Source organism: Lepidothrix coronata, unplaced genomic scaffold (genome assembly GCF_001604755.1).
Source record: "Lepidothrix coronata isolate B3197 unplaced genomic scaffold, Lepidothrix_coronata-1.0 Scaffold149, whole genome shotgun sequence".
Taxonomy (NCBI): domain Eukaryota; kingdom Metazoa; phylum Chordata; class Aves; order Passeriformes; family Pipridae; genus Lepidothrix; species Lepidothrix coronata.
The window spans coordinates 999,018-1,012,840 of NW_016690329.1; the positions used below are offsets into that span (position 1 = coordinate 999,018).

General features: G+C 42.3%; 1 protein-coding gene across 2 annotated transcripts in view; it reads right to left on the reverse strand.

Annotated features, from left to right (window-relative positions):
* The window catches only part of LRRFIP1 (LRR binding FLII interacting protein 1), a 112,623-nt gene that overhangs the window by 37,786 nt on the left and 61,014 nt on the right, over positions 1–13,823 (reverse strand). Inside the window, exons 6-10 of one of the 2 annotated variants that reach the window (XM_017828522.1) lie at positions 13,553–13,603; positions 9,976–10,008; positions 8,857–8,904; positions 5,486–5,542; positions 1,955–2,035 (exon numbers count right to left, since the gene is read on the reverse strand). The exons of the other annotated variant lie outside the window; for it this stretch is intronic. Coding sequence (XP_017684011.1) covers positions 1,955–2,035; positions 5,486–5,542; positions 8,857–8,904; positions 9,976–10,008; positions 13,553–13,603 — 270 coding nt within the window. The remainder of the gene's footprint in view (positions 1–1,954; positions 2,036–5,485; positions 5,543–8,856; positions 8,905–9,975; positions 10,009–13,552; positions 13,604–13,823) is intronic. 2 annotated transcript variants of the gene reach the window in all.

Consider the following 13,823-nt stretch of genomic DNA (forward strand, 5'->3'; position numbering starts at 1 on the left):
ATTCAATGCAACAGTTTTACTGCCTGTCAACAAAACTGGCTACATCAATTCTTAAATTGTTTCAATCTGTTAAACCTTCATTTCTGGTGCTGGCAATAAGAGGAAAAACTCACACCTGATGAGCTTCACTCACTAGCCAGTTTAGTAAACTAATAAAAGAGGAAGAAAACGTGTATTTTAAGATTGGCTCCAGTTTAGCATAGAGATACATGGCTCAGGAAACACAAGGGGAGTAGAAACGCTAAGCTTTGAGAAAAAGTTCTGAGAAGCTCATTTTAAATAAAAATGGTGCTTTTTGTCTAAAAAAATTTGCAAACAGATTTTTTTTTTAGTTGTTAAACAACCAGAAAGAATTGATGTTGCCTCTGTCCTGCTCCTGCTCATACATGGAAACTAAGACAACCATCTCCAGACAGACAGATACCCGTGACAGCATCACAACCCCACAGTTCCAACAGGATTTAAAGGAATGATCAGCAAATCCAGGCCTGTACAAACGACATTGCACACATGCAGTCGGATGGATCGGACATCACAGAATGAGATAAATGGACCCAACAGGAACCACAGACAGGTAAGAGACAACATGTGCATGGCTGGAGGTGAGTGGCTTCAGAACTTGTGTTTAAAGCATTAGTACAACAAACCCTGTAACTTCTGGCTGGCAGGGCATCGCTGTACAGCAGGGAGGGCTGAGGAAGACAAGCACAAAACTTTTTTTGGCAGAGAAAATTGAAACAAAAAAAAAGGCGCCTACAGCAGAATTAACCATCTTGGGGAGAAATTAGGATCATTACACTACAACAGAAGGAAACCCAGTATAGAGAATATTAGTCATCTGCACCATAAAAGCATTAGCTCTCAGCTCCCAAAGACTAAGAATACCAAGTAGACACGTGCATTTCCTACAGGAAGGGAGGACACGGCAGCATGCAAAAGCAAAACAGTGTAATTCAATTTTCGGTTGTCAAGTTGTTATTGTCTCACACACATTTGTGTACAGGAGCTAGAAAGGGTGTTTCTCCCCACTTCAACCAAAGCCAGAGAAAAAGCTACACAGAAGTGTTAGGATACACATTTTAAGTGTTTCACACAGATATAAGATCAACTCTTGTGTATTTTATTATCCACAAATGCAGAGAAAATCCAAATAGTTCAGGAAAAAATTACAAACACTTAAGTCAGAGCATGAAACAAGTGGTTCTGCTGTTAGTAACCACAACTCCCGAGATGCAGCAGCTAAACTCAGAGCACGCACTGTATCTGGCAGAATTAGGTGCAAGGGAAACTCCAGCAGTGGTCCCCAGCCCAAGGCTTGCAGGCAAGGTCCTGCTGCAAGTCCCCCCTCCCGCACATCTGCAGTGTCCCATCACTGCACTGTGATATTCCTGACTGCTGCTCCCAGCCAGGACAGGCTGTGGGCCCGGAGCACTGCTGGAGCACTGCTTGCTGGCACGGGGCTGGCCGAGCTCTGCCCACACACGGGACAATCCAACCTCCTGGGGATTTTACAGCCTCAGTGATTCTCCTCTAGCAGTCTGGGAATTGCTTCCCTGCAATTTCACTTCATGCAGACTGGATTGTCTTATGCTCGCTAGACTGACATAATGAGCAGAGGAGTTGCCTCAAATAGAGAACTTCAGTTAATTAAGATTTCCCTTATTTTTCCAGACCAACTGAAGCCAATATCAGTCAAAGTAACTGTAGGAAAGGGAGGAGCAGCAAAGGAAAACTGCTTGTGTTCCTTTTAAAGCAGCTTTCCATTACTCATTCCAATCTTAAAAGGTCTGGTTTGGTTTTGGTTTGGTTTTTTTTTTTTTTTTTTAAGTTTTACTTAAAAGAGCTACAGAGTCTCTTGACAATTGGTCCAAATTGATTCCTAAGTACAAGAGGTTGTATTATCCAAATGAAGTCAGGACAAGTCCAGGCCAGGTGAAGCCAGAGGGCAACAGACCCAATTTCCATTTTGAGAAGGAAGTTGAGATGTGGAAGCGTAGCCGCTGTTGTGCAGACCCAGATCAGAGTAGTACGAAGCCTGTGTTAATAACAAACAAAAAATCCTTGAGAACTTGGCTTCATAACTCAATTCCTTTAAATGGGAAGCAAAAAGTGATTACAAACTGCAAGGAGTCAAATTGGTCATGGGTTCCAAAATAAGAGAGAACTGCATTAAAGCTGTGAGGGTGTGTGAGAACTGTGTGCCCTCTCAGGCACTGGAAAAATGCACTGGTCAGAGAGTTGGTCAGCTTCCTTCTGAGTTCCTGAGGAGCTTATGCCCTATAAGCTACACCCACAAGAGATGCAGGAGAAGGTGAGATGCTGGGAGATAGAAAGTAAAGCCAGGGACCTAAACTGTTGGGTGTGCCCAGCAGGAAATGTGGGTAGCCCACTGTCAGATACGGCAAGGCTGAGTGAAGTGGAAACTCTTCTGTAGGAAGTGAGACTGTCTAAATCAAACACCTTATTTAAATTAAACCCCTTCTTTTATGCAGCTTCCTGCCTTGCATCCAGCCAACCCGGGACTTTGGTCCACCTACTCGGTCTCCCCAAAATTAGGGAGATCTTAATTCAACTCCAAGTTAAACACTTAAAGTACTACTAGTGACTGACTTACAACTCCAGTGGACTTAAAAAATCACCCTCACCCTCTGAAATCCTTGTTTGTCCAGTATGATATACAACATCTGCATGCATTCCCCAGCACCTGTATGGAGTGTAGGATGCCAGGTCAGCTCATCCACTGCCAGGTGTTATCTGTGAGAACTTAACGCTGTGCAAACACCTCAACACAAGCACGTGGGGCTTGCCAGGGAGGCTGACAGCAGTAGGGTATTTATAACAGAATGCAACTCAGTATTTTGGCTTCCCAAAAGCTTTAGGAGAAGCCCCTGTGGATATGTTACGTGTCTAAATAGAACACGCAACAAGACTTAGTGAAAAACTTAAGCTGTTATAAACAGTTGATTTTAATATGCAGGAATATTAAATTTGCAAGTCAAGGTCTTTCGAATGCAGGTTGGAAATGCACATATAAGACATTATGCATTTTACAGAGCCACAGGAATCAGGAGAATACAGCCATACTAGGAAGTATACTTTGCATTTTCCTTATTTTCGGAAAAAAGAGCAGCCTAAAAGCACATCTGAGATGTGCTAAGGAAGTTTCTGTGCTGTACCAGGGCCAGCTACACCTGGAGCCAAGTGGCAGGGAATAAAGCTCACCAGGAAGGGGTGCTCAGGGGTGAGCACACGCTGCAGCACGAAGGGACGGGGAGGAAATGCTGCCTCCTCACATCCCCACCCACCCGAAATGACTCGGGTGCTCACTCAGTCTCCTGCAAGAAGTTGCAAAGGTATTTTCAAAGCCTCCCAGGCACTGTTTATATTTCTTATTTTCCCACGGGTGTGTGCAGGCTGGTGGGAACGGTTGTTCTGGAAGATCTCACACCTTCACCTCCTTTGCTACACTCCAGAGCCCTCCTTTTCCAGCCGCTCTCTGACATTGCACTTCTCCCGTAATTTTTAGGGGGTCTAGGCAACCGAGATACTCTGCTTTCAGTAGCCAACTTCTTACAAGCCCTAACTCATCTTTGCCTCATCACTATGATCCATGTAGGTGTTAAGTCCATTCACAAAGAAGGGAGATCCATGGCAAATTAAAATAACTTGTTTGCCCTTGACACCGGACTTCTGTCACTGCAAGCAAACAGATGTGTGGATAAAACACAATACCCACAGGCACAGACTGAAGGCAAATCATCGTCCAGCCTCAGAAAGAAACAACACAAAAACAACCAACCCACAGATGAAAACCCTTCAATCAATGTTTGTAAAATAAGACTTTCACTGACAAGGAACCTGAACTAAACTAAGCTTTAAGAAATTACTTTCATTTTCACATAGAGAGCCTGCAATCTGCATGTGGACCACCTAAACTCATGGCATTAATCACATTTAAGGAATCAACCTGTGGCACTACAAATGCAGTGTTCACATGGAGATCAGTCTGTTCCGTGACTTAGAACTGGGCACCTATTTTGGAAACAACTATTACCAGCAGATCGTCCCTTCCCTGGCAACTTGAAGAATTTTCCTCTTGTTTTTCACTGTCACTTTGACATCTTTATGGTTAGATTTGGGCTTCTTGGAGAGAGGTGAATCCTAGCCAGACTGGCATCAACTGGGTTTCAGCTATTCTGAGTTACCCTCGAACTTTCCTCTGCCTCCTAACTAATGATTAATCCGAATTACCTTTAGTAATGAAAACTGCCAGGAACTAATGATGTTGTTGTAACGAAGCTCTACACAGACTAAACCTCCCTACTTACTGCAAACCCTAATATCATGATGATTTTAAATTACTTGAATGGAAGCCAAACAACTCCTTTTCCCTGGACGACAATCCTGCAGGTCTCTTGCTCTCCCTGCAGTCCTTGGAGCACTGGAGTATGTCAGTAAAGAATAAGAACATCATTTGTCACAAGTACTGCATAATAAAGCTGCTTGAACTCGTCAAACTGTCCAGCAAGAGTGCCAACAACAGGACATGCTGTTTTGTTAACAGTTTAAGCAACAGTATTTCATTGTCTCTTATCAACATACACAAGCTAAATGCATAAAACTAGATGGCAGCAACAATTTAAAATGGACATGAAATATAAGGTCCCGTTTCACTGTTTATCCAAGCATCTGCTTAACTTCATGCTTACAAAGTAACCCCCTGAACTCTATCTCATGTTTAGTGTATATTGCTCAAACACTTGGCTAAATGGAGTCTGAAAGGGAGTTTATTCTCCCCCCAGAAACAGAGCTTTAGTCTGCATACCACTAAATTTCTTTACAAGTACTGATAGCACAAAGATCACCAGGCTCTGAGCTTTTGTGTGGCCTTGTTAAAATAGAGGCAAGTAAAAGAACCCAAACAGTTTCCCTCCCTGCCCCCCAGGCTCTGCTTCAGGCAGTCCCTTTAAATCATTTGCACAAACCCCAGTATTTAACAAAGGAGGACGATGAGCTGCTATAATTGACACACAACACTTGTGCTGGAACAGAAGGGAACATTGTGACCCGCATACGCACAATGGAGTTAATAATTAAGCTTTTTTTTGACAAGAGCACGTTTGACAAAGTTGAATAACAATCATTCTGTTGTCCAGCATGTGGAAATCCTCCATGCCAGGTGCTGCCAATCTATTTCTTGTCACAATTTTAACTTTTACCCAATTTTGCTTACCAGTTAAGCAGTTCTGCCTTCCAAGTTCTACTTGTACCAAATTCAGAGACTTCCCTTCCCACTCATGGCCTGATTTTTTGTTATTTATTTCCCATCCAGCTTAGTGCTGCACCCCCGTGTCTGACAAACTCCAAACCCACAACATGCAACACAGGAAAAGCCTGCTTTGCCACAGGAAAGAATTTGCTAATTAGCTTTAATCCCATTAAATAGAGCAATATAATTTTATAGCAATATAAATCATCTACTAACCCTGCTAGATTTTCTACTCTGGGATGATCCATACACGTCTTCCTCATAACCATTGGTCTGTTATGGAAGGAAAGGAAAAAAGGAAAGAAAAAAAAGGAGAGACAAAAATTGACGCAGACCCAAAAGGGAATTTTTAAGCAAATGTCATCACTTACAAAAAGCAAAGGCAGAGACAGAACTTTTCAAAGATACACCAGGAACAGGAGAAGTGCAGGATGGGGTCATGATTTCAAACATGAGGACACAAACATTTGTGTCAGTACCTGTATACCAGCCAAAAATGTCAAGGATACTCCTGCCTGCTTTTTTTGACTCTTTTTTTTTTTTTTCCCTCCCCCATCATCACTGCTCTATAGCCCCCATCTCTTCAAACACTCTGTGAGGGGAACACAGGACAAAAAGGGGATTAGAGACTACAGTCAAAGATATATATCACTATAGTTACTTATACCTCAGGCAGCTAAGCAGTTAAAATGCAGGAAATTGCAGCAAAAGACTTCATTCTAAATTTATATTTGAGAAATTCAGCCTAGTAAGCATGCAGTGATGTATGAATTCTCTTCTTTTTAGCTCTTCTTTTTAATTTTGAGCATCAAAATTAAACCCAGGCAATGGCCATCTGCCACATCCCAGTATTTTGCATGGCAGTCCAAAGGCTAATAAGAGATTTGGGTTGGCTCAGCTGTCCTCCTCATGGCCAGCCTTGTTGTCATCGAGCTGTTTTCCCTCAGAGGAGGCAAAAACAAGCTCAAGCAGGGTGAGATGCTTCAAATCCCTATGGCAGCAGCTCCGGGAATAAAACAAAACGATCACCACAACTCAGTTTTTAGTCTGGAAATGCAATGTTGAAGAAGAGAGTACAGACCCAAAAGTGACCTCAATCAATACCATTAAAAGCTCAGGTTTCTCCAGCCATTCACTGTTCTGGCATCACCTCACAATGAGCAGCCCTGGTTTAACACTGAAAATGAGGAAGCACTCTGTGTGTTTGAGGTGGGGGTTTTAGTGGAAATTTAATTAGCATTTCTATTCAAATGAAGTTCTGAAGTCCAAGTTTTAATACATTCCTGAAATGAAAATCCATTAAAACCAATCTGATTCAATTTCCAAGCAAAATATTTATCATCTACTATACAGCGGCTTCCATGAAAAATTAAACAAATTAACTTGGAAATCAGTTTAGAGCCAAGCTGGGAACACACTTCTGGGAAAAGAAACGCTTAGATTCTCTATTGAAATGCAGTATTATCACCCCAAATGGAGGGCAAACATCCAAGTTTCTTTTTTCAAGAAGAAATGGTTTGAAGTACTTCTAAAGCCTTCTCACACAGCTTGGCTCCTTTCCAGTTTTTACTAGCTTTTCTTTTTTAAGGCTCCCTGAATTTCTCTAACACTTCCCTGAAGAATGGTTAAAATGGATCTTCAGCAACTGAAGGCAACACTCCAGCTCAGCCTCAACAGCACCGTGCAGAACTATTACTTCCACCACTCCTTTTATTACTACACTGAGGAATTAAGTTTGCTTTTTTCAGCTGTGTAATACTGACTAAATGAAACCTCAGATCACTATCTGGACCGTTCTATTACTTTGTAATAGTAATTCTTCTTTTTTCCCAGGTGTGGTATTCCTCATTTATTTGTACTGTTATTTACTTTTGACAAGTTGTCTCCTATTCATCATCAATATTTTCAGTCTAACCTCACATGAAACTGCCTTCACTCCCTGCACTTTGACAGCCAGGCAATAGAGACTCCTGCAGAACTGCTTTTCCCCTTTAAAAAAACCAGATATGCGCTTAGATGGGAACAGACCAGTTGAGATACTTTCCAGCTGTCTCATTTTCTAACAGTTATTTTTCATTCCTTTTACAAGAGTACATTCCTTTGACAAGGACTAGATCTGGCCCAAGGTTTCACTTAATGTCATGTATGGACATGCCAAGAGCCTTATAGTCAAGCTATAGTAACATCTCATGCTTCTCCTTTATGCCCTTAAATAATTACCCTGCTTAGGGAAGTTAAGTTGATTTGACATAATTAATTTTCTACAGATCCAGGTTAATTTTTTATCACTTTATAGTTCAGGCCCTTCTAAAGGAATTTGTTTCAATTGCCCTGGTGTCTTTCAGATTTCAGAGTGAAACCCCATAGCTCAGGTCATTTCCCTTGCTGCTATGACCCATCCTCTCCAGAAACATCTCCAGTGCATATTTTTGAAGACAAATGCTCTGGAAGAGCAGGGTCAGTTTTATCAGACCTTGTTGACCTTTGTTCTCTGCTATGTTAACACACTAAACATCCAATCCTAACCCTCATGAAAACCTTAACAAATAAAATTGCATACTAGGGAGGCCAAAAGTACTCAGATTTACTTGTTCTTCTTTCACGTGCCATTGACTCTCATTCCTCTCTGTTTTTAACAGAGGCAGAAAACCACCTTATTGCCATTATATCCATTTCTACTTGTAATGTTTTTTACCTCAGACTGTGGTTCATGCTGCTCCTTCAGGCTTTCTCAATCCCACATCCAACTTCTGCTCCTCAGAGAAGTCTCTGCTCATTTCCAGTGTACTGAAAAACCCCAACCCAGCCTGGCAACCTCTTCCTGTAATGAGGAGCCTTCTCCCCACAGCAGTACACCACTCTGCCCTCTCTTGTGTACCCTTTCCTGCCCTAGAATTGCTCCCTATAAAATCCTCACTGTGTGAAAGCACATTATCCTTTATCCTCCCTCCAGACCCACTTTTGTGGTGCTCTAAGTAATGCCCTATTTGTACAGGTGCTAGTAAGGCACCCATACATCGGGAACTGTAGTGACAGGATAAGGAGTAATGGGTTCAGACTGAAAAAGGGGAAATTTAGGCTAGATATATGGAAGAAACTCCTCCCTGTGAGGGTGGTGAGGCCCTGGCACAGGTTGCCCAGAGAAGCCGTGGCTGCCCCATCCCTGGAACTGTTCATGGCCAGGTTGGACGGGGCTTGGAGCAACCTGGGCTAGTGGAAGGTGTCCCTGCCCATGGCAGGCAAGTGAAACAAAATGATCTTTAATGCCCCTTCCAACCCAAACCATTCTGTGATTCTATTATAGGCTCTCATTATTGCTGTGTAATAATAAAGTTCAACTTAGGTAGCTCAAGTTAGGTTTTGAGTTTTGCCACATGTCCTTTATGTACAACACTGACATAAGGGTTTGGATTATTCCATATTATGCACATAAACTGATGGTCACTATTTGTGCAGACCCAACAAATCCTGATAGTTACACCATATCCTTGACACTGGGCTGGTGAGCTCTCGAACATACTCTTTGTCTATCACAGTGGGTTTGTATGTAAAAAAACCTCTCTGAGGCAGTTAGTCAAGATACATACTGCTTTGGAGTAGTTCTTCTTTTTGGTCCTCTCATTCTCTAATCCAGCCTGCAGTGAGATTAAGAATGCAGGATGAGAAGATCAATGAGTTTATGCACACCCATCCGCAGCCAGGCATGCACGTCCACATGCAGGAACATCAGTCCAGTTCTCCTCCAGCTCTACACAACACAGCTCAGTGAGCACACAGGAAAAAAAAAATCAAATCTCGGAGTCAAATGCCCAGTTATTAGAGAATATTGTTAAAAGTGATGATAGTGCTGTTAAATTTAGTAGCCACAGTTAAAACCATTCACGCTTGCTGGGTTAAGTCAATTAAAAGAGCTACCAGCTGTCCATACTTACTACATCAATACATCCATGCAAAATCCAAATGTGTTTGAACTATTGCTGTATGTAGGTCACGGACAAATAGATACATTGCATTCCTAATTGAAAATAGTGCCGGGAATGAAGGAGAGTGAAAAACCTAGAGAATCTATAAAACTGCGGACGCTGAGCACCTCTATTTCAACACAGCACTGCCATGAGGCATCAGGAAATATTTTAAACTGAGATTAAAATCCCAATCCTCACTGTCCCTTTCTGTTCTTCCAAGAGTCAGCTTTACCTCAGCGTTCACAGGAGCAAATACTTGTTCTCCTTGTATTATTATTAGTTTGATTTTGTTCCCCAAAGTGAAGGTAACAGCTCGTCACAAGCTGCAGCTTTGGTAGGCAGTGTGGTTGTCCCATCACCTTTGCTAGATCTATTCAGAACGAGTTTATGTTTATAAGATCCTTTCCAGATCTATGCTGAAATAAATCCAGATGCATCGGGCCAAACGATGGACAGACTGTAACAGAGACAGTCTGTCAGGGGAAATAAAGGCCATTCTGCTCTGTCCTATGGTAACTACTGAGCTAGACCTGGATCAGACCTCTAATCACTTGTCGCTCTTCGTCTGAACTGCATCAGAGCAGTAGGAGAGGGAAGTGGCATCTTCACATCACACACCACAAACTGTCTCAGGATCCTTCCAGATCCCTATCTCAGATAAGTTATCACAACTTGTGTTAGTTTCTTCTTCATTATTAGTTTTTAAACACACACACTGCAGAGCTTGCAGACTATTCTCACCACTGGGTAGGTGCTGGCATATTCCAAATGAGACTGTAAAGGCATGAGAGGAAAGGAAAATCAACATAAAGGAAAACACTCAAGCAAGTTATGGCAATCAAAAGAATTCCCCAAACCAAACACACAGACACAAAAATAGGCACAGAGATGTAAATCCCAACTAAAGAACTTTGATAATGCAGGAATTCTTGCACAAAGGCACAAGGAGGAACGTGGCAGCAAACAAAACGTGGAAAATGCACAGATTACATCACAAGTGATTACTACCACAACAGTATTTCATGCTGATGGTCTTGGATTTTAGAGACAGCCATCTGAGAAGTGGGAGAACTAGGACAACTGAAATAGAAAAGAGACTGAAGACAGGCTCAACAAACACAGGGTGATGTTACTGAGCTTTCCTAGAAAAACCTGCACGATAAAGAATTGAGCTTGCAGAACTCCTGAAACAGATTCTGTTGATGGGTTCAGGATGAGCAACAGAAAAGCTGTTGCAGAAGCCCCTTGGTGGCAGCTGATGAGACACACACATACCCAAGCCAGCATTCTATTGGCACCCCAGGTCACTGTTTACAGCACAGTCACAGCTGTGGAGCTTCAATTTGCCGACCTGGTCTAATCAACATCTCCAGTGGTTTTGCAGGATCTCCAGTGGTTTTGCAGGACGTAGCACTGGCTGCTCTGCCAGAAGCATCCAGGCCAGCTCCCCAAAAGCTACCTCAGCAGATCTCTGGTGCCTGCAATCCAGATATCCACTTAAAAAAACATTCCAGGAAAAAACCCCAGAGTAAAACCCGCACAGATTAGTAGGGTGGTAAAGTTTTAGGGAGAAAGGAATGTCCAATATTGGCTCATTGCAGTGAAAACTTCCTGTACAGAAGAGTAGCACGGGTTCAAAAAGCAACCTCTAGCACCATCAGACCCTCACAGTAGTGCAAGGAGTCTGAGTGACAAAATGCAAGATCAATTTTCCAAAAATGCAAGTCCTACAAAACAGTGACAATGACATCCTGCAACAATTGAAGGAGAGCCTTCAAATATCAAAAAAACTAGCCTCATTCAGAATTCTCAGACTCATTTTATAAACCCTTGTGGACACAAGGCAATAGTTTTTGGTTTTGTCTTCAAGCTAAAATAGTTCCAAAGCCAAACTGAACTCTAATATTCACAGGTAATTTTTTAGGTTGGTCATTGTTCATGGTTTCTTTACTTTGTTGTTTTGAAGACAGGCATAGCAAGAGCCAAACCTTCACAGATTAGCCAGAGATGGGGTCAAACTATTAAAAACATCTACTGTAAGCCCACACCAGGAAAGTGATCTTATAAACAGAGAGACTGTTTATAAGAGCATGGAGTGACAGGACAGGGGAGAATGGATTCAAACTGGAAGAGAGTAGGTTTAGATTGGGAAGAAATTCTTCCCTGTGAGGGTGGGGAGGCCCTGGCACAGGTTGCCCAGAGAAGCCGTGGCTGCCCCATCCTTGGAAGTGTTCAAGGCCAGGTTGGATGGGGCTTGGAGCAACCTGGGCTAGTGGAAGGTGTCCCTGCCCATGGCAGGGGGGTGGAACAGGGCAAGCTTTAAGGTCCCTCCAACCCTTCTATGTTCTATGTTTCTATAATTCTATGTCCTATTGATTAATTGTGAATAAAACAACTGGAGGATGTAGAAGGGTAAGTTTCGGTTCAGACTAGCAAACATTTACATGCTTCTATAATCCCAGTGACACTTGCAGGAGGGAAGGAAGCTCTGTCAAAACTTTTCCTGTGTCTAAGAACACCCACTGAACTCTGCTCTACGAGGACAGGAGGGAGTCTGTGCAACATCACAAGAAATACCAGAGTGGAAAGTTTCAACCAGATCCTTCTGTCAGAGAAACACATTCTTTGCAGAAGTATGAAGAATTTAGGGACCATCCAGTGGACCAGCTGGAGACTGCTGTTCACCAGACCAGCAGTGGTTATCACAGCCTGAAGGCACGTGGGCAGCCCAGAGGCTGGCTGCTCTAGGAAAAATGGTTGGAAAAGCTTCTCCAACCCATGGTGGGGAGGCAGAATGCAAGGCTTCTGCCATTTACTTATCTAAAAAACACAGGATTGTGTTACAAAAACACCTCAAAAGCAATCAGTGGTGGATTTCCATGAACAAAAGGTGTTTCAGATGAAGAGTGCTATAAGCACAGAGCCAGCGTGCTTGCATTGTGCCACACTAAGGGACACACTTATAGTAATGGTTAAACAACCCATTTGTGTTGTCAACACCTTCTAAACAGAAAAAACTGATATTTCAACTGAACTAGAGATTTTTTTTCCCTCTAAAAAAAAACACTTTCATGAACATGTTGACATTTAACTCTAAGTAAAATAAACATTTCTTTTCCTGTTCAGCTGTGAAGAGAAGCTTTTCTTAACTGAATCTTTGGAGCTTTGAGGCATCTTCTAGCTCTGAAAAGCACTCAAATAAGTTTGCAATCTTGAAGAACAAAGATTTTAACAGCATTTCAAAAGTAGCAATAAGGATTTCAATAAAAAGGGAACAAGGCAACACTAAGTATTTTTAAGTGTACCTTGAGCTATTGTGAACAATATTTGGGATCACCAAACCGGCTCTGCAGTAGCAATTTTTATTTATTTATTTATTTGTTTATTTTTAAATGAGTCCTCTAAACTCTACAGTAGACCAGACTAAAGGCTTATATACACATGTATTATCTGGGAAAACACTTTCTGGAGATTTTGAGGAAAAAAACCATTTGAACTTTTCCTAGAGATGAGTACTTGTGCTTTACTTTTCTCCCTCCAGAAAACTTAAGCCTGCAAATGAATTTCAAGTATCTCTAAAGCATTTTTAAGGAGAGTAACCAGTGACAGGACCCTAGGAAATGTCATGGAGCTGACTCAGGGGAGGTTCAGGCTGGATATCAGGAAAAGGTTCTTCCCCCAGAGGGTGGTGGGGCACTGAACAGGCTCCCCAGGACAGCGGGCACAGCCCCAAGGCTGCCAGAGCTCAAGGAGTGTTCAGACAACACTCTGAGACACATGGTAGGATTGTTGGGGTGTCCTGTGCAGGGTCAGGAGCTGGACTTGGATGATCCTTGTGGGTCCCTTCCAACTCAGGATATTCCATGATTCTACAAGTATTCACCTGCAATTCCAAAGTGCTTAAGACTTATTTCCACTGATTATTTTCCTCTGGTTTCCTGAGCTAATAAACACTGATCCTGCAGTAAGCTAGCAACTTCCTTTTCAGTATCGGTAATGAAAGAGGGGAGCTTACAAGGTGCATACAAGAAATAGCTGCCTATACCAATGTCTTGGCTAAGTACTTCCTGCAACAGCAAACAGCATTTACCACAAAGGTTCCTGCACAGGAATTCCTGCTCCTGCACACTGCACACACATCTGACAGTTCCCCTGGCTGAAAGAATTATTGATCCACGCGTTACTCAAAAAAAAAACCAACACAGAACACGTCAAGACCTTGGAAGGACGATACTATAAGAGTACTACAACCAGTCTGGGGTGCAGGGAGACAGTGACATCCATACACACACACACAGAAATTGTACAATTTACCAACCCTCAGGCTTCCACGGCTACCCACTGACATGCGCTCATCTTCATCCGAAGCCTATCGAGAGAAAAGTATAAAGACAAAAAAAAAACAATGAAAAGAACACAAGTAACGGGCAGTGAGGTAAATGCTGATGGCTTTGATGGGACAGAAGGCAAGACGTACAAAATAAATGTATTTTAAAAAGAACTGCATTAAAACTATAAGCAGAAAGTAAATTAAATCACACTCTGCCCAAGAAACACTGTCAAGCGTTTTACTACAGCTTGCTTGGGTG